Here is a 25,080-nt window from a genome sequence, read left to right on the forward strand (position 1 = left end):
TGTGAACCTGACAGCTTGCAAACCATCTAGACATAAAATTCTAAGACATGAAGCCATCTCCCTATCAAAGTCTAAGACATATAATTCTAAACTGATTCCCATCATAGACATTGATATCCATGAATTCAGTTACTTCTGTGTCTCCTAAATCAACATAGGAAATTGCACTCGTGTCTTGTTTGATCAACAAGCGTAAACCCAAACTTCTATAGAGTATACAATCTAGACAACATAGCATATCAGTGTCATCTCATGATGGGTGATAGATCATTTCTTAAAAACAAACCAACCTCCATGCATGTTCTGTCTACAAGGGTACATAGCTTTTGAAATGTATACATGAAACTGTATCAGCCAAGACCAAGATACAACTACCAATACACAAGGCTTATGTGATTTTCATGTCAAAAAACTAATTACAATACTATCACACCCATAAGAGTTCTATTTATACTGATTATATAACGCGGCTTCCATATGATAACTTCTACAAATTTGTTCAATGAACTAGACAACCCATTGTCAAATACCCAATAAAGTGCATAGACGTCTTAAACATCAGTTGTTTGAAATGCGATACTCGTTATATGTATGCAAACTTAGTGCAAGTTTTATAGAACCCTCCAATGCTTTTTTTTTAAGATTATCAACTTGAACAGTTTAGATTATTCAATACAGAGTACACCGGATAAGATTGTTCAAGACATTACAAGAAACCAACTAACTGAAAAAAATTGTTAAAAACAGATTACAAAGAGCCAACTAATTGGCAAGCGAGTCACCTATTTTAACAATCTACAATGTTTTATTCGGACACAAAGCAGTAAGGAAATGAAAGTAAAGAAAGCATGTAGTAGAAGTCGGCAGAACCGCATCATGTTTCTCATGATGAATATAATCTTATATGTATGTCCTCTTTCCCAGTCGACTGTGGTTGTGGGGGAATGCTTTGTTCTTCTCGGAAGAAATTCTCTGGATCAACACTAGTTTTCACCTTAACCAATCGATCAAAATTGTTGTGGAAGTACTTTTCACCCCAAACTCTTGCTGTTTCAATACTTATCGGCCCTTCATTGTTATTCACTCCAATGTCAAGATCTCTATAACATAAGAAAGCTCCTCGTGGCTTCTGGGGAACATAAGGAGTCACGTAATTGTAAAGTCTTCTAATCCAATTTATGTACTTGTCAGCATTATCTGCGTCTTTTGCTTCCCAGTACACCATATAATGGATCTTGTAAAGATAACCAGCCCTATGAGGAAATGGGGTTGCATTATCAGGAATTTGAGCCATTTTTCCACCATATGGGGTCAACAATAACTGTGCCAACTTGCCTTCTGGTGCGTAGAAGCGTTTCCACATGCCTTCAAACCCTTCTATGGGAATTGGTTTTTGCACATAATCTGATTTTCCTTTGAAGTATCCTACATCATGTTGAACCCTGTCGAGCAAAGGTTCAAGTGAATCTATAGGCAATCCGGTATTGTACAGGATGGATTGGATCCAGCTCATTTCTGTGCAGTCTTCTCTTACTAACCGCAATTCGGGGAATTTTTCTTTCATCAACGCAAGTAGTCTTTCGGTACGACCAAGGAAAACAGAGTTAAATGTTGCACGAATTGTCCTCATTCCTTCCGAGGTGGTGTTTCTTATAACGATGACTCTCATGAATAAGTCTTCATCGAAGTTAGGTGCGACGTACTGCCAGCGGTGAATGAGTCGAGTGGCTTGTTGCCCCAAATCCCTATGGATTGTGAAAACAGTGACTTTTTCTGGAACATCCACCAATTGTACTTTCCATGCAACAATGACGCCAAAACTGGAACCTCCACCACCCCTAATGGCCCAAAATAAGTCCTCACCCATCGACTTTCTGTCGAGAATCCTGCCATTAACGTCTACTATCCTAGCATCAACAACATTATCTGGAGCTAAGCCGTATTTTCTGAGCAATACGCCCCAACCTCCCCCACTGATGTGCCCACCAACACCAACAGATGGGGAAAAACCAGCTGGAAACCCCAGTCTTATGCTTCTAATCCCAATATTATAATATAACATGCCAAGGGTTGCACCACCTCCAACCCATGCAGTTTTCTGCTCAACATCAACTGTTATTTCACTGAGGTTGAGCAAATCAAGGATCACAAATGGGACTGCAGATACATAAGACCGTCCCTCAAAGTCATGGCCGCCACTTCGAGTTTTAATTTGCAAGTGATTTTGTTTGGCACAGTAGATGATAGGGGGGATTTGGTCCTCGTACTCCGGGGTTATTATCACTTGAGGTTTTGGGGTGGTATCTAACATGAATCTTTTGTTTCGGATTGAATAATCTAGGACAGACTGGTAAGAAGAGTTGATTGGGGTGTAAACAAGGTCAGAAATTGAGGAATAGTCTGGGAATTCTTGCTTGAGACATTCAAGAAAACCATAGACGTTGGCGTCGGCACACGACCACGAAAAGACAATAAAAAGAAAGAAAATGAGAGAGGAAATGGTTGGAGTCTTCATGATTGTGAGATGCTGCAGTTTGTGGTTTTGGGAGCAGAAATGTGTGGTATTTATAATGCTAGTGGATCAGAAATGTGGTATTTAAAATACACCATCAATAATTTTAATGTTAGCACACCTCGTGACTTTCATCTCTACATTTAAATACCTCCAAAAAATTTGCATATAATAACAATAAGATTTGATTGCAATCTCGATAAATTTGGCATTATACAGTCCATTTAAATAAGTCCAGAAAACACTGGCCGAATATTCCATGTGTTTGCGCGCTTAACTGACATATGTGCATGCATGATTCGCGTTTGGTTGTTTTATATACATTAATTACTGTGTTTGGTTAATTGTAATGAAATTAGATGACAATTAGTCTCATCTCCATCTCCTAAGCTGATCCTTGTAATGAAACTATAGATTTTCTAAGTCAATATTGGCGACTTGAAATACTGGATAAATGAAATAATGTTATCTATACTGTTATAAAAACAAAAACCAAAGGTTGTTTTTACCGCTATTTCCAAAAACCCCTATCAGTTTATTAATTCAAATCTCAAAAACCCTATACAATTCAATTCCATTGTTGAAATTTTTTTATTTAAAATTAGGGTAAATTATAGCTACTTTCTCGAAGGTTTGGTATAATTATAATTATTCACTCGTTATTTCAAAAATTACAAATAACTCCCTTAAATAAAAAATAATTATAGTCCCTAAACAGTGAATTGTACATTATTATTTCACCCTTGTTGTATTTCAAAAAAAAAAATGATAATAAAATATTTGAAAAAATATAAAAAATTTGAGCATGGGTAAAATTACAAATAATCAATAGGAAATATTAGTTCATAAAAATATTTTAGAAAAATTATAAAATATATATAAAAGTATCTATACTATTATAAAAGAAAACCTTTTGTTTGTACTAATATTTGAATACTCAAATGAACCCTTAAATTTATTTCTTCCCCTCAAAACAAATTTGGTTAGAATTGTAATTTTCAAAATTTTTAATAATATCACAATTTTACGAAAATAATTTCTCTCACCCTCTACTCCATACTTTTTTCTTTGCAAATTTCTCCGTATTTGTTTTTCTTACAAACTTCTATATTTATAAGGGATAATTACATTTACAACCCCTTATCTATTGTTTTTTACACAAACTACCTCGGTCTTTTTAAAAATTATAAAAATCACCTCTAACAGTCTTTAAAACCCCAAAATGCTCTTGTTGACTAATTCAAACTTTAATTTAATTTTTCAATAATAGAAATGCCCTAAGGGGTGTTTTGTAATTATAAAAAACTAGAGGGGTGTCAAAATAATGTCTATGCGAATGATAATATGACTGTTATATTTTTTTATTATTTATACTAATTTTTAATTTAAATTTTAATTATTTTATTAATTTTTTAGTTGAATCTCTGTATATTAATTATAATATATTAATAATATTAATTACTAAATAATAAGTTTAACTTCAAAAATTATCACACTTTTATAAATTATTAAAATTTAAAAATTATTTATAATTTGATTTTATTAAAATTAATAAGTTACAATTTCAAATAATTTATGCAATTTATATAAATTATATTAAAATTAGTAAAATAAACAATTTATTTATCAAAAAAATGTTTTAAATTATTAAATTAATCTTTTTAACAAATTATTCCTTCTTTCCACTCCTATAGCTATGCCCACCTTCAACTATTGCCTTTGCCCTCGTTCCCACCTCCCCATTGCGGCCTTAAGCCTCTCCCACCTTGCACCCAGCCTTTCATCTTCCTCCACCATCGTTCGCCATAAAAATATGTATATATAAATGTATAAATATATACATATAAATATGTTGAATTATATACATATTTATAACTTATTAATTTTAATAAAATTTAGTTGCAAACCAAAAAAAAATATTTAATTTTAAGAATTTAAAATAATTTATACAAGTGTGATAATTTTTTAATTTCAATTTATAGGCTAGTAAAAACTAATTTTTATCAATATAGTAATTAAATAATTTAATATTTTAGTTATTAAGAGGTGTAATATTATATACAGATTCAATAAAAAAAAGTTCATAAATAATTTAAATTTAAATTAAAAATTAGTACAAATAATAGAAAAATATAGGGGGTCATATTATTTATCGCTGTAAATATTACTTTGAGATCCCTTCTACCTTTTACTAATTAAAAAACACTCCTGAGGGCATTTCTATTATTAAAAAATTAAATTAAAGTTTGACTAACTCAACAGGGGTATTTTGAGATTTTAAAGGCTGTCAGAGGTGGTTTCTGTAATTTTTGAAAAGACCAGGATAGTTTGTGTAAAATGAAGATAGGTGAGGGGTCTACATGTAATTATTCCTATTTATAATAAGCATATAACTAAAAGTATATTTTTTCTCTGTCACCTCGCCCACGTATCTTTCTTCTCACAGACCCTTTTTCTTTCTCATTACAATTTTTTTTCGCTTCACCGTAAATCATATTTTTTTTATATGCTCGCGAGTATTACGTGTAACAACAACTAATAAATCATAATCCAAAAGGGTTATTTTGGTTAGTTCACAATAAAAATTTGATGAAAACATTGAATAGGCTCGTCGTTGGACATATGTTATTTATAATTTTTTAAATAATAAGATATTTGTAATTATGTCAAATCTAAAAAAAGGTGATTTTAATTTGTCTTAAATACCACTTTAAGAAGTTTATAATAGCTTTTCTCTAGAGAAAAGTTAGAAATTCATCATGTTTATGTATTCTTTCTAAAAACAGCAACAAAACTTTCATGAATCGATCAGACTTTCGTCTAATCTGATTGGAAAACATATCCATTTTCAAAATATTATGCATATGTCAGTATAATAATTTTGTATTGGAGTTTATTTATTAGCCATGGTAGATAATTTTTATTGATTACAGTTAAATAAAATTGTTACAAAAATATAGATTTTTTACCAAGAAAAAGTTATTTTCCATGACTAAGAGCTATGGTAAAAATATTTATCATGATAAATATTTTAGCCACCCTAGCAAATACCACAACCAACAATCATTGCATGACCGTGGTCAACAACTATTTACTGCGACTATTTTTATTTTAAATTATTACAATTAACTATGATTAAATATTATATTTTTTATAGTGGTACGAGAAGGTAAACTAATACAATTAAGAGCTAAAGGGTTGAATAAGTAAGACAAGACTACAGTAAAGGACAAAACAAGAAAGACAAACGAAAGAACGAAATTTTACTCTTATAATTATTCATTCAACAAATTGGAGTAAATATATATATATATATCCTAATCTATATCTATACTATATCATTATATTATACAATCTATAAAAGTATGAATTGGTCGTAAAAAGTTGCTTTCATTTTATGGTTTACTCTTATTAACTACTTTTCATATTTATTCGTATAAATTACTTTTCACATTGTATTTATTTGGACAAAATATATTTTCAGTCGATAGAATTTTTTTGATTAACAAATCAAAATAATAATTTGATTAAAAATAAAAAGAATTGTACAAAAAAATTATTTGATTTGATTAAAAATAAATAAAGCTGCAGAAACTATTCGATTTGTTTATTTTGTTATTAACATGCTAATTGGTTTGTTTAATGTGACCATGTTTAAAACTAACTATGCGAACCTGATAGCGCTGCGGATCATGTAGATATAGCCCTTTCAAAAAGCCAACTCTCTATCAAAGTATAAGATATAAAATTCTAAATCGATTCCATCATAGACTTTGATATCCATGAATTTACTTGTGTGTCTCCTATACCAACATAGGAAACTCGTGTCCTGTTTGATCAACAAACTTAAACCCAAACTTATATAAAGTACACGATCTAGACAACATAGCATATCAGTGTCATCTCATGATGGGTGATAGATTAATTCTTAAAAACAAACCAACCTTCATGCATGTTCTATCTGGGCTTAAAGGCAATTTTCGTCCCCTAACTTCAAGCCATTCTTGTTTTAGTTCCTTAAGTTACTAGAATTTCAGTTTGGTCCTATAAAACTGAAAAATTCTCAATTTTGGTCCAAATTTTGCCTGAAAAAAAGAGGGAAAATTAGTTTTACGGGACCAAATTTGAGAATTTTTCAGTTTTACGGGACCAAATTGAAACCCTAGTAACTTAAGGGACTAAAACAAGAATGACCTAAAATTAGGGAACGAAAATTGCATTTAAGCCTTCTATCTACAAGGATTCATGAAACTGTATCAGCCAAGATCAAGATACAAGTGCCAATACACAAGGCTATTGTGATTTTCAAGTCAAAAGACTAATTACAATACTATCACAACCCTAAGAGTTCTATTTATATTGATTATATCACATGGCTTCTATATGACGGCTCCTACGAATTTGTTCAATGAACTAGACAACCCATTGTCAATCACCCGTTAAAGTGCATAGACGTCGTACACGTCTGTTGTTGATGAAATGCGATACCCATTATATGAATACAAAACTTAGTGCAAGTCTTTATAAAATCCTCCAATACTTTTTCTTGAGTATTATCGACTTTAACATTTTATATTGATCAAAGATTACACCGAAAAAGATTGTTCAAAACCTTAAAAAAAAATCAACTAATTGAAAAAAATTGCTCAAAACAGATTAAAAGGATCCAACTAATAAACAAGCCGGTCACCAATTTTAACAATCTACATTATTTTATTCGCATACAAAGCTGTAAGAAAATCAAATTAAAGAAAGCATGTAGTAGAAGTCTGCAGAAGCACATCATGATGAAGATAATCATATATATATCCTCACGATGAATGCAGCACACCTCGGGACTTTCATTTCAATGACGAGACCATCACCACATGCATTTTCATTGAAATTAGCTCCGACAGCCAGACACGCTGCACACGCATTTCTTTGAAATTATTCTTTACCCCATTAACAGAATTAGCAGACAAAATTGGTTCTACATTATCTGTTTACATTAACCAATCCATTTAAATACCTCCAAGAAATTTGCATATAGTAACAGTACGAACTTAATACATGAAAAGATGCGATTTGATTGCGCGCTTGAAAAAAATTTGGCATTATACAATCCATCTAAGTACGTCCAAAATGCACCCGCAGAATATTCCATCTATTTGCATGCATGATTCGCGTTTGGTTGTTTTATATACATTAATTAATGTTGCTGTGTTTGGTTAATTGTAATGAAATTAGATGACAATTAGTCTCATCTCATAGGCGGATCCTTGTAATGAAATTATAGATTTTCTAAGTCATTATTGTCGACTTTAAATACTGGATAAATGAAATAATGTTACCACTGGCAGACTTCTCAAGCAGGTGAATGCCATATTCTTGGCCCTTATTCCTAAGGTCCATAACCCTACACGTGTGGCGGATTTTAGACCTATTGCATGTTGTAATATGTTATACAAAATCATTACAAAATTATTGTGCAGCGGATGAGCACGAGTTTGAAGAAAATTATTAGTCCTTCGCAAACAGTCTTTGTGCCAGGTCGCTCCATTAGCGACAATATCCTTCTGGCATAAGAGTTATTTACAGCATATAACCAACAACAACTACCACCTAGATGTGCACTTAAGGTAGACATCAGGAAGACATATGACACAGTTGAACGGGACTTTCTGTTAGCTATTTTATGGTTATTTGATTTTTCAGACTGGTTTATTCGCTGGATCAAGGAGTGTGTTACTACTCCTTCCTTCTCCGTTGGGATTAATGGGAAACCACATGGTTTCTTTGCTGGGGTCCGGGATCTTCGTCAGGGAGATCCTATGTCTCCTTACTTATTTGTCTTGATTATGGAAGGTTTGAACCTTATTTTGTTGCAGCTGATCGATCAAGACATGACTTTTTCTTTTCATTGGCGGTGTGAGCCTCTGAGATTGGTCAAGCTTGGATTTGCTAACTACTTATTGCTATTTTTTCGGGCTAAAGTAGAATCGGTATGCTTGCTTAAGCGAGCCCTTGATTTATTTGGTGACTTGTCTGGCCTTCGCGTTAGTGTACAAAAGAGTTACATGATTCTCTCACGATCAGTTTCTGTGATTCGCGACCAGCTGCTTGAGAGCCTGCGATTCAAGGAGGGACACTTACCGTTTAAGTACTTGGGTCTTCCCCTTATATCGACGCGACTTATGCTTTTGGATTGTAAACCCCTGCTTGACAAACTTGATCAGCGTATCAAGGGTTGGGTAGGTACGTCTTTGTCATATATGCGGGACGAGTAAAAATTATTAAATATGTTCTTACTCGTGGATATGCAAAGGTCGCTTGGGATTGTGTCTGTCAACGTATTAATGAAGGTGTTCAAGGCATCCAGGACATCACTACCCTCAATAGTGCTCTTATGGGACTTAAACTGGGGCAAGTTATTCGTGGAAATAGGGCATCTATCTGGGTGGATTGGATCTATCACAAGAGACTGCGAGATGTTTCTCTCTGGATGGTGTCAGATCGATGGGGTTCCTGGGACTGGCGGAAACTCCTCCATCTTCCTCCCCTTATTCGACCTTTTGTTGAGTATGTTATTGGAGATAGGACTACGTTCTATTTATGGCAGGATCCTTGGCATGACTTAGGCCCACTTATTCGAAAGATTCCAAATGAACCTAGCCTCACGAATGCACGGCTGACAGACAGAGTTGATGCTTGCATTGAGGATGGGTAATGGCGTTGGCCCCCCCGCGATCCCACGCATCCCCTCTATTCTTTGCATTCACGGTGGTAATGACAATATTTTATGGCGAACTCAGACAGCGACCCCGACGTCAACTACGGTGCTCCGATCACTCCGGGCTGAGGGTCCCAAGGTAGGTTGGTCTTCACTACTCTTGGGCCCCTTTACGATCCCTAGACATACATTTGTCCTTTGGCTAGCCATTCTTGGTAAGCTTTCCATCATGGACAGGCCTTGGTTATCCCACTTGAATAGCTCCTGTGTTCTTTGTGCGGACCATACAATGAAAAATCACAGTCACATATTCTTTCACTGCCCCTATTCAAGAAGTTGCTTGCGGGTGATACGACTCACTCTTTGCTGCCCTTGGCCGAACCGCCCATGGCCTACTGACGTACTGTGGGCTAGCAGATGGAGGGACAAGCATGTGATCTTTGTGTCCTATCGTGCCTTACTCGGTTTCTTGATTTATCACATCTGGCGTGAGCTTAATCTTAGACGTTTTGATGGGATTCATCGTGACTCACGGACTTTGGGTACACTTATTCTTGAAGATGTGTGACAGAGGATTCTTAGTGTTAAACTTCCTTATACTGTTAGGACATGCGCAATGTATCGTTTATGATGGATTTCTTGGCCTGTCGAGGAATCCACCTAGTTGATGATTGTTGTATTGTACTTATGTACCCCCTTTACTTAATAAAATTTACATTTACCGGAAAAAAAAAGAAGAAATAATGTTATCTATACAAAACCAAAGGTTGTTTTTACCCCTATCCGTTTATTAATTCAAATCTCAAAAACCCAATGCAATTTAATTCCTTTGTTGAAGTATTTTGATTTTAAATTGGGAAAAAATATAAGCAACCCCTTTGTGATATCTCAAATGAGCAAATTCCCCTCTTATGAAAAAAATAGCGATTTACATCCCTATATTTTTTAATACAATAATTTATCTCTCTATGTTTTTTAAAATGAAACGATCTGCCTTCCTGTATAAGGAGGTAAATTGCTTCATTTTAAAAAGTACAGGGGTAAATTGCTATATTTTTTTATACAGGGATAATATGCTCATTTTCAATATCACAAGGGGGTAAATTGCTATTCACCTGCTCATTTTCAATATTACAGGGGGTAAAAATTTATTCACCCTTTAAAATTAGGGTAAATTACAACTACCTTCTCAAAAGTTTGGTATAATTATAATTACTTACTCATTGTTAAAAAATTACAAGTACCTTCCTTAAATGAAAAATAATTATATAGCCCCTAAACAGTGAACTGTACATTATTATTTCACCTTATTTTTGTTCAAAAAAATAATAAAATATTTGAAAAACTGTAAAAAAAATTTGGCATGGGTAAAACAAATAATCAAGAGCGAATATTAGTTCATAAAAATAGTTTATAAAAACTATAAAAAATATATAAAATAATCTATACTATTATAAAAGAAAACATTTTGCCGTACCAATATTTGAACACTGAAATTTACCCTTAAATTTATTTCTTCCCCTCAAAACAAATTTCGTTAGAATTGTAATTTTCAAAATTTTTAATAATATCATAATTTTACAAAAACAATTTCTCTCACCCACTACTCCATATTTCTTTCTTTGCAAACTTCTCCGTATTTGTTTTCTTACAAACTTCTATGTTTATAAGGGATAGTTACATTTACAACCCCTTATCTATTATTTTTAACACAAACTACCCCTACTTTTTTATAATTACAAAAATCACACCTGACAGCCTTTGAAATCCCAAAATGTCCCTGTTGACTCAGCCAAACTTTAATTTAATTTCTAAATGACAGAAATGTCGCAAGGGTGTTTTGTAATTATCAAAAGGTAGAGGCGTGTGAAAGTAATATTTATGAGAATGAATAATATGACCCGTTATATTTTTTTATTATTTATACTAATTTTTAATTTTTATTTTTAATTTTTAATACTAATTTTAATTAATGTTATCTATAACTATCTATACTATCCACTCCTATCGCCATACCCACTCTCAATTATTGCCTGTGCCCTTGTTCCCACCTCTTTATGGTGGCCTACGACCTCGTCTCACTTGTACCCAGCCTTTCATCTTCCTCCCCCGTCGTTGGTCATAAAAATATGTATGAATAAATATATAAATAACAAGGGACTATATTAAGTTGGCACATGCATTTTTATTGAAATTAGCTCCGACAGCCAGACACGCTGCACACGCATTTCTTTGAAAATTATTCCTTACCCCGTTAACAGAATTAGCAGACAAAATTGGTTCTACATTATCTGTTTACATTAACCAATCCATTGAAATACCTCCAAGAAGTTTGGATATAATAACAGTACCAACTTAATACATGAAAAGATACGATTTGATTGCGCGCTTCATAAAAATTTAGCATTATACAGTCCATTTAAGTACGTCCAAAAGGCACCCGCGGAATACTCCATCTGTTTGCGCGCTTAACTGGTATATATGCATGCGTGATTTGCGTTTGGTTGTTTTATATAAATTAATTGATGTTACTGCATGTGTTTGGTTAACACTACTCTTCAACCATATGAGAGGACAATTCATCAATTTTCCGTGCTTAATTGTAATGAAATTAGATGACAATTAGTCTCATCTCCTACGCGGATCCTTGTAATTAAATTATAGATTTTCTACGTCAATATTGACTTAAAATAATTAATGTTATCTATACAATCCACTCCTATCGCCATACCCACTCTCAATTGTTGCGTGTGCCCTTGTTCCCACCTCCTTATCGTGGCCTACGACCTCGTCCCACTTGAACTCAACCTTTCATCTTCCTCCGCCATCGTTCGTCATAAAAATATGTATGTATAAATATATAAATATTTTAACATCTACACATAAATATGTCCAATTATATATGTATTTATATTGTATAAACATATATACATATATGTATAACTTATTAACTTTAATAAAATTTAGTTGCAAACAAAAATAAAAAAATAAATATTTAATTCCAAGTACTTCAAATAATTTATACAAGTGTGATAATTTTTTATTTTAAATATATAAGCTAGTAACTAAATTTTATTAATATATCTGATGTGTGCGAGTTTAGCACGAATCCATTGTCATTGGGTCTTTGAGATGGATCTAGGTCACTGGAATAAAAGTCCTGAGAAGAAGGACCTACAAAACAAAGAGTTAGCACTCCGATACTTAATTTAGTTTCGAATTTAAGAGCACATAAAAATAAACATGAATAACAATGGAAAATTATGATAAGATGAGAATTTAATAGGCAAGAGCACGGTTTTAGAATAATAGGATAGCAGCAAGAGACAAAGTTCTTGAATTTATTAGTCAGGGGTGCTTGTTGGAGGGTACCCCCTCTATTTATAGAGGAAGAGTTCCCTAACAATAGGAGTCCTGCCGAGGGGAATCCATCCACCTTAGCAAGAAAGGTGGAATCCTATAGATAAGGATCCTCCTAATCCGTAGCTTAGCATCAAGACTCCGAATGTAGGGGCTTTCTTCTTGCACGCTACTATCTAGTGAGGAGTCCTTCAGGAGGTAGAGTCTCTTCCCCTGAGGGCACCTCCCTCCCTATCGATTAACTTTGGGGGCCTCTGAATTAAGCTCTTTCTTTGGGTCAACTATAACAAGGTTCGGTTCCTTCTTCGACTAGGCTTTGGTGCAGGGAGGGGGCCCTTTGGGCTGAGCTAGATGGACCTCCTCGATGGGCTACGTGGGATCGCAAGTAGTCCCTTTATTGAGCTGCACATAATGATTTGAACGAGCTGCCTTCTTCATGGGCTGATGAACCTTCTCCTGGGTTTGATACTTTATTTTGGGCCAATTTTTTTTTTGGGCAATGGATGTTTAAACTATATATTAAATAATATAGATTAGCAGTGAGAATTTTACTTACTAATTAACTCGGTGCTAATTTTGGCATAAATTTGTTTTCATAGATATTGAATCATTTTCTTATATTGCAATGTGATTGGGTAAACAACCAACTAATGATGCAATTACTGATCCCATTCTATTCAAAATCACGCATATGACCTAAAGTAGATCGGTGAAAACTAACTAGACGGTTAGGAACGGGACCGGATTCCTAGTTTTTGAAATTAAATCTATATTTCTTGTGTAATTTAATTTCATATTCAATAAAATTTACCCCTCTGTGGTATTGCAAATTAGTAAATATTCCAACTTTTTCTTTTCCACCTTGAGCCTCGGGTCTCACTTTTGTAAAGGAGCAGTACTCCTTATTTATGCTTTCTTGATTTATTGTAAGGGAGTAGTACTCCTTGTTTATACTTTTGAAAAATATTTTGTAAGGTAGTAGTACTCTTTATTTATAGCTTTCTAGGCATGATAGGAAGTTAGAACTCCCCATTGTAAATTTGCTTGTTCTCTCGTATAATAAAGAAGGGTCGGGGACTCCGAAAATCTACTCCCTATCCCCAGGTGGTTTAATTAAAAAAAAATAAGCAAATTATCTCCTCATAAAAAAAAATATATCAATTTATCTTCCTGTAATTTTAAAATAGAGCAATTCACCTCTCTGTCTAAGAAAGTAAATTGATTTATTTATAAAAATACAGGAAGGTAAATTAATGTTTAATTTAGAGAATAACTTCGTCATTTATATTAATATCATAGGAAGTTTATTTGTGTAGAGTGGAAACCGGCTCTTTTGTGGTCGAAATTTTCAGAATGGCCTAATCAAACTATTACAAAATATGGAGTATGAAACTCCTTAATAGATGCACACCAATATTACAGATCACAAAGAATAATTATATACAAAATAATTAAAGAACAACACGATAAAGTGGAATAGGCTCAGATTTGTTGGACCCAAATCAATAGTAAAGGGAACAAGGTCACAAGTCGCACCCACAAGTTACCGACCCACGGTTGTACCACCACCAACCAAACTCCACAAAGGTTCCGATCACGTTGATATCTCACAGATACTCGGTCACCGAGACCCAAAAAACACCAATCCACACAGAACTCTTTTGGTCAAGAAGATAAGAGAGAGATTAGAGAATCGGATGATAGAAATCGAAGGGTGAAACCCCTTTTAAAGGGGTAGACTGTTGGTGACTAAGGAAAGCAACAATGACTTTCCTAAAGCCATTGAGTTGGCTAAGGAAAGCTCCCATCTTTTGTGGTGATAGAACAGGAAGGAGAATCAGAGGGATTTGGCGAGAGAGAGAGAGAGAGATTTGAGAGTAGTAGGCGTAGAGGAAGAAATGAGAGGGTGAGAGATTGGTTTAGGGTTAGGTAGAATAAATATGAGGGTGAACCTCGAGTTCGGGTCGGTTTGGTGGGCCTGCCAAGCAAGTCGGATTTGTGGGCCTACTAATTAGTGGTATTTTGGGTCATAATTTATAACACACTCTACCTTGACCAAAGACCAAGAATAAGGGAAAAAGGTGTGGAGTTTTAATTGGATCTGGCATCTCATCATAGCCAAAACACTCGCATTGGGTGTACCTGCAAATTCGAACAAATCTTTGATAGAGCATGTGTTAGTCAAAACATCAGATTTAAGATTCTCATGCATGTGATGAATTTCTCTAGAGGTAAGCATTTAGTGTCCATATCTGCTGGGTTTTCTTCTGATTTTATCTTTTCTAACTTTATGACTTCTTTTCCTACAATGTGCTGAATGAAGTGGTATCTAACGTCAATGTGTTTAGTTCTATCGTGCAATACAGGATTTTTGCAGAGTTGAATTGAGGATTGACTGTCAGAAAAAACCATAACTTTGTTGTTAAGAAAACCTATTTCTTTTATTAAACTATCTAACCAAATTGCCTCTTTAAAGGCTTCAGTGGTGGCAATGTATTCAGCTGCAATAGTAGATAATGCAACTATATATTGAAGTTGGGATTTCCATCTTATGCATGGCCACAAAGTGTATATATGTAAGATGTGGAAGATTTCCTACTATCCCTATAATTCGCATAGTTAGAGTCCACATATCCAACAAGATGAATGTTATCAGAAAATTAAGAGAATTTTATTTCAAAATTTTCAAAACCACGTAGGCATCTAAGTGGCCATTTTAGAGCCTCCCAATGAGGAGGACCAGGATTGGACATGTACCTACTAAGACAACTAATGGCATAGGCAATGCCGGGTCTAGTGCAAACCATAAGGAACATAATAGAGCCAATAATATTTTAATAAGGTATTTTGTCCATTTTTCTTTTTCAAGTTCGGTTTTAGGACTTTGATCTTTACACAGTTGGTAGTGAGCAACTAGAGGTACAGAAATAGGTTTTGAGTTCTCCATTGAAACCTTTTTAAAATGGACTGAATGTAGGTTTTTTTATTTGTAAGTATTGTGGATTTTTCTCTATTTCTTGTAATATCCATACCAAGAATTCTTTTGGCATCACCAAGATTTTTCATTTCAAAATATTTACAAAGATCTTTTTGCGCAAGCAATCAGTAAGTTTGTGACTAGGACTAGAAATAAGTATCATCAACATATAACACAAGAAAAATAGGTATGTCATCCATATGCTTAAAATAAAGACAATGATCATAATAGCTTCTTTTGAAATTTAATGAAAGCATAAATAAATCGAATCTTTTGTTCCACTTTAGGAGATTGCTTTAGACCATATAAGGACTTTTTCAATAAGCACACATAATTAGGTTTGAACATATCAAAGAAACCAATTGGTTGATGCATGTAAATGTTTTCATCTAAATCACCATGTAAAAAGACAGTTTTCACATCCATTTATATTAATTCCCAATTATAATGTGCAGTAAGAGCAAGTATGATACGGACAGTAGTATACTTAACCACAGGAGAAAAGAATCTCATTATAGTCAATTCCTTCCTTTTGTGTGAACTCTTTAGCTACTAGTCTAGCTTTATATTTTATGGGATTTTCTTGTTTAACTTTAAAAATCCATTTACAGTCAACTATAGAACAGTTTATTGGTTTTGGAACTAGAACCCGAGTTCTATTATCTTTTAGCGATTCCATTTCTTCATTCATGGCACTTAACCATTCTTTTGATTTCATTGCTTCATCAATGTTAGTAGGTTTAGAAATTTCAGCATTAAGGGCTATGTGAAAGTCTTTAAGCTTAGAGAGAATCCTAAGTTGTCTCCTACTTCTATCTCTAGCTAATTGATAGTTTTCGAGAGTGTTTTCTGCATTCGTGTTTTCAGGAAACTCTAAGTTTTGTTCTTCAAAATTCTCTCTAACATCTTCCCCCTGTTGGTTATCCTTAGTATTTCCCTCCACCTTGTTGAAAGCGGATTCTTTATGTTATATTTCTGTTTTAGTAAGGCAAGGCATTTCGTTTTCGTTGAAAGTGACATCTCTACTTATGAGAACTTTAAAACCTGGTTGACTACGTACCCATAGTCTATAACCTTTTACCCCTTCTCGATAACCAATAAAAATACATTTTAGAGATCTAGACTCTAATTTCTCAGAATTTTGATGAACAAAAGTAGAGCACCCAAATACACGAAGAGAAAAAACATCAGATTGTTTTCCAGACCAAATAGTTTTAGGGGATTTTCCAAATAATGGCATAGAAGATGATAAATTTATTAAATGGGCAGCTGTCAAAATAGCTTTTCCCCAAAAGGATTTTTGTAAACCAGAACTAACTAATATACATCTAACCTTTTCAAGCAAAGTTCGGTTCATGCGTTCAACAACACCGTTTTGTTGAGGGGTATAGGGATTGTTCTTGTGTCGTTTAATTCCAAATTTATCACATAATTTGATTACAAAATTCAAGACCACTGTCAATTCGAAGAGATTTCAACTTTTTTCCCATTTGGTTTTCCGCCAAAGTTTTTCATTTTTCAAATTTTTCGAAAGCTTCAGATTTGTGCTTTAATAAGAAAACGAAAATTTTTCTTGATCAATTATCAACGATAGATAAAAAATATCGGTTTTCATTGTGGGTGGGTTCTTTTGAGGGACCCCAAACATCAGCATGTACATAATCTAAAATGCAATTAGACATAGAGGGATTAGGGGAGGGTGAGACAGGAAAATGCACCGTATGTTGTTCACCCATCACACAATCGTCACAGAATTTTAAATTTTAAATTTTGTTACTTAGAATACCTTCCTTTTTCAATCTCTGAAGCCCCTTTTGGCTTATGTGACCTAATCTTTTATGCCATAGGGATGTTTTATTACATTCAGTAACAGATGCAACAATTAAATGATAAGTAACAGCATAAATACAGATTACGTTTTCTGACTGCTTTGAAAACAATTAGAGATCCCTTTCCCCATCTACCTTCTAGGCCCTCTTCTTCGAGAGCAACACAAGAAATAAGATTATGACTTAGGTCGAGAACGTACCTAAGAGTTCTTAAGGTTAACATATAAATTTTTTTAATGTTTAGGAAAATGTCATCTAGACCTTTTATCTCACAAAGTTTTTTATTTTCCATTAAGATAAAACCAGAACTTTCATTTCTAAAATTTCTAAAAATATCTTTGAAAGGACTCATACGAAAAGTACAACCAGAGTCTATTAACCACTCATTTTTATTCAGAGAATGAACTGAATTTGGTCCACAAACACTTCACCAGAATTATTATCAGAAACATTATTAACTTTTTCTTTATCTTCATAACGTCTTTCTCTATTTTATCTTTTGGGTTTTCTATAATCTTTAATGCAATACCCTTTAATTCCAAAGTCATAACAACGTCTTTCTCTAGTCTTATCTTCTTTATATGAATTATCTCTAGTTCTAGATTCACTTCTGCTACCGCTCCTACTTTTACTTCTACTTCTACTTCTATTGTTATACCTAAGGCCGAAATTTCTAAATTTCCTAACAAAATTAACCTCATATTGATTTTGACTAGGTTTATTTATTTTCAAGTCCATCTTCTTACTCTTTAAACCATTTACAACTGTTTAAAGATTTACGCTATCCCTACCATATTTTATGGCTGCCTTTATATCAGAATATATTTCAGGAATAGCATTAAGCAAAATAATAGGGGAGTACTCAACTATATTTTTATCACTAGTGTGTTTAATATCTTAAATTAACTTAGTGAAATCATCAAGATTTTCATCAGTATTTTTAGTAAGTCAAGTTTATATAACAAAAAATTTTGTAACAGAAAAAGCTTACTTGGTAATGATGTTTCAGTGTATAATTCTTCTAATTTTTCTCAAAGTTCTTTTGAAGAATTTTGCTCTCCTACTTTCCTAGGGACAGTGTCAGACAGGTTTAAAATAATGGAAGAGTAAGCGTATTCATCATTTTCTAACTTCTTTTCTTCTGAAATATTTTCAGTATACTTACCATCTATTGCTTTGAAAACTTTTTGTGGTATAAGAATTCCTTTCATTTTATGTTGCCATATAGAAAAATCACTTTTCCCATCAAAAGGTTGAAGATTATATCCGACCATTTTGAAAGAAAATCAATGTTTTAAACAAAAAAGGTACTTAATACGAAATTTCAAGAAAAGAGATTTTTAGAAAATTATTATCACAGATTTAGCAATTTCAGTGATTAAAAGATAAATGAACACGACAGTGGTTCACAAATAACTTCAAAAAACTTGTTTTGACAGTAGTTTCAGAGAAACAGTGGAAATTATCTCAACAGGACTGATCACAATAATAGTTTCAGAGAGATATCTCAAAACAGATCACACAGTTCACTATCGCAGGTGTCAAATAATTACCAGAGAAGGATCACGCTAAGTTACAGTAGTATTTTAGAACAATAGTCATAGTAGGCCACAATAATAGTTCCACAAAGATAACCACAATAATAATTCCAGAAAAATAACCGTAATAATAATTCTAGAAAAAATTACCACAATAATAAGAAGCGAGGCCTTCCAGCCTAAGTCCCAACTAGATACCAACAATGTCAAGGGTCCGGCTAGGTGGGATATTAGAGGATTTAACCATGGTAAACAGTGATAGTAATAATAATCAGTAGATTAACCAATAGGTAATAATAATAAAAAGAAAATTGTAGAAAACTTAAAGGAGGGGTTTAGAGGTTACACCACCAAGGCAAAACGAGGACCAAAGACAAGGCTTTGATACCACTGTAGAGTGGAAACCACCTCTTTTCTGGTCGAACTTTTCAGAATGGCCTAACCAAATTATTACAGAATATGAAGTACGAAACTTCTTAACAAATACAGACCAACATTATAGATCACATAGAATAATCATAAACAAAATAATTAAAGAATAACACGGTAAAGTGGAATAGACTCAGATTTGCCAGATCTAAATGAATAGTGAAGGGAACACGGTCACAAGGCACCGCACCCACAAGTTACTGATCCACGATTGCACCACCACCAACCAAACTCCACAAAGGTTCTGATCACGTAGATCTCTCACAGATACTTGGTCACTGAGACCCAACAAACCCCAGCCCACACAGAAGTCTTTTGGTTAAGAAGATAAAAGAGAGATTAGAGAATCAGATGATAGAAACCGAAGGGTGAAACACCTTTCAAAGTGGTAGACTGTTGGTGACTAAGAAAAGCAACAATGGCTTTCCTAATGCCATTGAGTTAGCTTAGGAAAGCTCCCATCTTTTCTGGTGATAGAAGGGGGAAGGAGAATCAAAGGGATTTTTTTGGTGAGAGAGAGAGAGAGAGAGAGAGAGAGAGAGATGAGAGGGTGAGAGGTAGGTTTAGGGTTAGGTAGAATAAATATGAGGGTGAACCTGGGTCGGGTTCGGATTGGTTTGGCGGGCCTGCCAGACAGGTCGGATTTGTGGGCCTCCTGGTGGGCCTACTAATTAGATAGTCTAATCTTCAATACATTTTTGTACACTTTCAGATAGACGGGTACAGTTATATTCAGGGCACTATTATCCTCTCAAACCAAATCTAATAATTTGGTAAAATTGCATTTTACGTTTCGTGGAATAGGAATTCACATTTTTGCTTGTTAGCTTTACGCAATTGTTTGAAAAGTCCCAAGAGTTCAATTTTCACATTTAGATGATATTTTCAAAACTTGTAAGATATTGGATCTTATTTAAACTTAAGTTTTTAAACTATTTGGTTAAAATAAAACAGGTAAAATTTATTTATCAAAAGTTTCAAAGAAGCGAGTCGAAGCATAGTTTAAAGCATTTAAATCTCATTTGCAATGTACTATCACACCGGAACCAAAGAGACATGAACTTGCTATACACTTAGTTTGGTTGAGATGTGGCAAAACTATTACAGTTCGACTGATGAGATTTCTTTTATGTTGGAAATCATTAAAATTAATTAATTTTAATTGATTAGTTCCTTAACTTTTGATCCCATAAAGACATGTAAGATGTCGTCTTAGCTGACAACTGGGCCCCACTTAACACCAGTAGACAGGTCAGAACATGTTTATCACAGTTATAACCATGTCCTACTTAACACGTATAGGTGAGTCAAAATTACTATCACTACTATAGTATGCCCCACTAAATACTAGTAGCAGGTTAGAAAATTTCGAGATTAGATCCTAAGCGTAACTTGGACTTAATAAATTTTTAGTAATAATTTGATTTATAATTTTACTAAATGTTAACAGAAAATTTTCACAATTTCAACAATAGATGCATATACTAACTAAATGAAGACATTTTTATACGTAATGAGAAAACACCCATATCTATGTAATAAGTATGCTCGAAACCAAGTATGTATACATGTAAAAGAAAATAGTTATTCAAGAGCCAAACCCATTATTTGAATAAAAATTTTAAAGCGAAAAGAATAGAAAAATAAAATCCACTTGCCTATCTCGTTGGTTTTACCAAATGGACCGTATAGTCCAAATGACCCTTCTCCTAAAGACAAAATCATATTTGTAACGGCTTACTTTGTGGTCGTTACAATTTGTAATGGTATTTTTAGGGGCCATGAGAAGCCATTACAAGCCACTGCAAAATATGAATTTGAACCTATTTTTGGAACGATCAAATTAAATTAAATTAAATTAAATTAAATTAAATTAAATTAAATCATTATTAAAATGGTTTTTATAACACATCTGGATATGATTTTTGTAACACACTCTATACTACCTTTATTTAATTTATTATCCAGTTTCCTCTTTCTCTATATTTTTTCTTCATAATTTACCGAAAAATAATATACATTCATCTGGAATAAAATATGAAAATTTAAAAATATTTGTAAAACTTCTTAAATATGTAGTTAATTATTAAAATAAAAAATAAATAATTTTAATATATAGATTAAATATTGACAAAATCCTTCAACTTGCCGGGCTCTTAACTTTAGGCAAGAAGTTTTAATATATATAATACTCTATATAATTTAAACAAACAATTACAATGAAAATATTTAAAAAAATTATCTAGGCAATTAACTTGTTGTGTAATATAATAACGGCTGTTTAACATCTTAATTATCTATATTAAATTCAATTATCATTAAAAATTTGTTATCATTCTAGCAACTATGGCACGCGGTATATAAACGCATAACTTTTTTTAAGTAATAGTTAAGGTAAGTATAGAGAAACTCGTGTCCTGTTTGATCAACAAACAAACAAACTTCTATAGAGTACACAACCTAGACAACATAGCATATCACTGTCATCTTATGATGGACGATAGATACTTTCTTGAAAACAAACCAACCTCCATGCATTTTCTGTATGCAAGGATACAGGGCTTTTTAACAACCACGTAGACATGAAATTATATCAGCCAAGATCAAGATACAACTGCCAATACACAAGGCTATTGTGATTTTCAAGTCAAAAGACTAATTACAATACTATCACACCCTTAAGAGTTCTATTTATATTGATTATATCACGTGGCTTCCATATGATAACTCCTACAAATTTGTTCAGTGAACTAGACAACCCATTGTCAAGCATCCGCTAAAGTGCATAGACGTCGTAAACATCCGTCATTGATGAAATACGATACTAATCATATGAATACAATACTTAGTGTAAGTGTTTATAGAACTCTGGAGTGCTTTTCCTTGAGAATTATCGACTTAAACAATTTAAATTATTCAAAACAGATTACACAGGAAAAGATTATTCCAGACATTACAAGAAACCAGCTAACTGCAAAAGATTGTTAAAAACAGATTACAAGGAGCCAACTAATTGGCAAGCCAGTCACCTATTTTAACAATCTACAATGTTTTATTCGCACGCAAAGCAGTAAGGAAATGAAAGTAAAGAAAGCATGTAGTAGAAGTCTGCAGAACCACATCATGTTCCTCATGATGAATATAATCTTATATATATGTCCTCTTTCCCAGTCGACTGTGGTGGTGGTGGGGGACTGCTTAGTTGTGGGGGAATGCTTTGTTCATCCCTAAAGAAATTCTCTGGATCAACTCTCGTTTTCACCTGAATCAATCGATCAAAATTGTTGTTGAAGTACTTGGCACCCCAAACTCTTGCTGTCTCGATACTTATCGGCCCTACAATGTTATTCACTCCAATTGCAAGATCTCTATAACAGAAGAAAGCTCCCCGTGGGTTCGACGTAACATAAGGAGTCATGTAATCGTAAAGTCTTGTAATCCAATTTATGTACTTGTCTTCATAAGGTGCCTCTTCTGCTTCCCAGTACACCATATGATGGATCTTGTAAAGATAACCAGCCCTATGAGGAAATGGGGTTGCATTATCAGGAATTTGAGCCATTCTTCCGCCATATAGGGTCAAGAATAACTGTGCCAACTTGCCTTCTGGTTCAAAGAAGCGTCTCCATATGCCTTCAAACCCTTCTATGGGAATTGGTTACTGCACATAATCTGATTTTCCTTTGAAGTATCCGACATCATCTTGATACCTGTCGATCAAAGGCAAAAGTGAATCTATGGGCAATCCGGTATTGTACAGGATGGATTGGATCCAGCTCATTTCTGTGCAGTCTTCTCTTACTAAGCCCAATTCGGGAATTTTTTCTTGCATTATCGCAAGTAGACTGTCGGTATCACCAAGGAAAACTGAGTTAAATGTTGCACGAATTGTCATCTTTCCATCCCAGTTGCTGGTGTTTCTTGTAGTGATGACTCTGATGAATAAGTCTTCTGTGAAGTTAGGTGCGACGTATTGCCAGCAGTGAACGAGTTGAGTGGCATTTTGCCACAAATCCCTATGGATTGTGAAAATAGTAACTTTTTCTAAAACATCCACCAATCGTACTTTCCATGCAATAATTACGCCAAAACTGGCACCTCCACCACCTGGCCCAAAATAAGTCCTCACCCATGGAATTTCTATCGAGAATCCTGCCATTAACGTCTATTATCCTAGCATCCACAATATTATCTGGAGCTAGGCCGTATTTTCTGAGCAATACGCCCCAACCTCAAAACCACTACATAATTTTTTGGGACTAAAAATACGACACCAACCATAATCGTCGTGTCAAATCAAATTCTATCCTTATTTTTATAGGACTAAAAAAGTATTTTGCCCGTACTTACTCATATTAATCTTTTTCTATATTATGTTCATAATATGATACACCTAGATCAAAACTTCCTTTGTGATATATAAGATATAATTTGTTCATGATAAGATATAATTTCACAGTCCATTTAAATACATAGCACGGGACACACGCTAGTATTTGTGTGTGTATGTATGTATGTATATATATATAAGCAACGGAGGCACGCAGCTTCCAGCGCACATAATTTTATTAAATGCAACCCGAATATTATTCATATTTTTTAAAATCAACCACGATTGGAACAAAATAATTTTAATAAAATAATAGTTCTTACAAAAAAGCCGACCAAAATATATTTATAGTCCTATAAAACAATGGAGAACGTATTTTTGGTACCACAATATGGCAGGTAATGTTTTTAGTTTAATAAAACTCGAAATTATCATGACTTCTTAGCCCAAAAAAGTGTGATTTTAGAACTTTGTAGTCCCAAAACCACAGCCTTTTTAGTCCCAAACAATATCTTTTTAGTCCCAAAATGATAATGTCCCATTTATTGAAATTAAAAATATGTAATTATAAATTTTTTTAGATTCAAAACGACACCTACTAATTAAAATACACCATGAATAATTTTAATTTCAATGAGTAGATCATCACCACATGCATTTTCATTGAGATTAGCTCCGACAGCCAGACACGCTGCACACGCATTTCCTTGAAAATTAGTTAACAGAATTAGCAGACAAAATTGGTTCTACATTATCTGTTTACTTAACCAATCCCTTTAAACACCTCCCAAAAATCAAAGATACGGTTTGACTGCAAGCTTGATAAAAATTTGGCATTACACAATCCATCTAAGTTCGTCCAAAATACTATCCATCTGTTTGCGTGCTTAATTGATAATATATGCATGCATGATTCGCTTGGTTGTTTTATATATATTAATTGATGTTGCTGTGTTTGGTTAGTTGTAATGAAATTAGATGACAATTACTCTCATCTTCTACGCTGACCCTTGTAATGAAATTATAGATTTTCTACGTAATATTGTCGACTTGAAATACTGGATAAATGAAATAATGTTATCTATACTATTATAAAACCAAAGGCGTAATTACAAAAATAGTCCTGTAAGTAGGGGGAGTTGCGCTCTTGGTCCCGTAACTTTAAGACTGGCAATTTTAATCCCGTAAGTTTCAAAAAGGTCGCAATTTTAGTCCTCCGCACAAATCTAGCTGATTTTTAGATAACTTTACCCTTTCCTAACTTTAAAATGAACAGTTTAGTCCAGTTTCAATTATTTTGCATTTTAATGCATATTTTCACTCATGCTCGACCAGAATAGTATCATAGCCTATGTTTATTGAAGAAATATTTGAATATATTGCATTTTCATAT

The 25,080-nt window shown here is 33.5% G+C and overlaps 1 protein-coding gene and 1 pseudogene across 1 annotated transcript; both read right to left on the bottom strand.

The window, feature by feature from the left end:
* On the bottom strand, positions 631-2,552 carry LOC105178643 (berberine bridge enzyme-like 8). The gene has a single exon (XM_011102153.2). The coding sequence runs from the start codon at positions 2,513-2,515 to the stop codon at positions 884-886; it is 1,632 nt and encodes a 543-aa protein (XP_011100455.1). The 5' UTR covers positions 2,516-2,552; the 3' UTR covers positions 631-883.
* LOC105178692 lies at positions 22,332-23,711 on the bottom strand (annotated as a pseudogene).

Source organism: Sesamum indicum, linkage group LG16 (genome assembly GCF_000512975.1).
Source record: "Sesamum indicum cultivar Zhongzhi No. 13 linkage group LG16, S_indicum_v1.0, whole genome shotgun sequence".
Lineage (NCBI taxonomy): Eukaryota > Viridiplantae > Streptophyta > Magnoliopsida > Lamiales > Pedaliaceae > Sesamum > Sesamum indicum.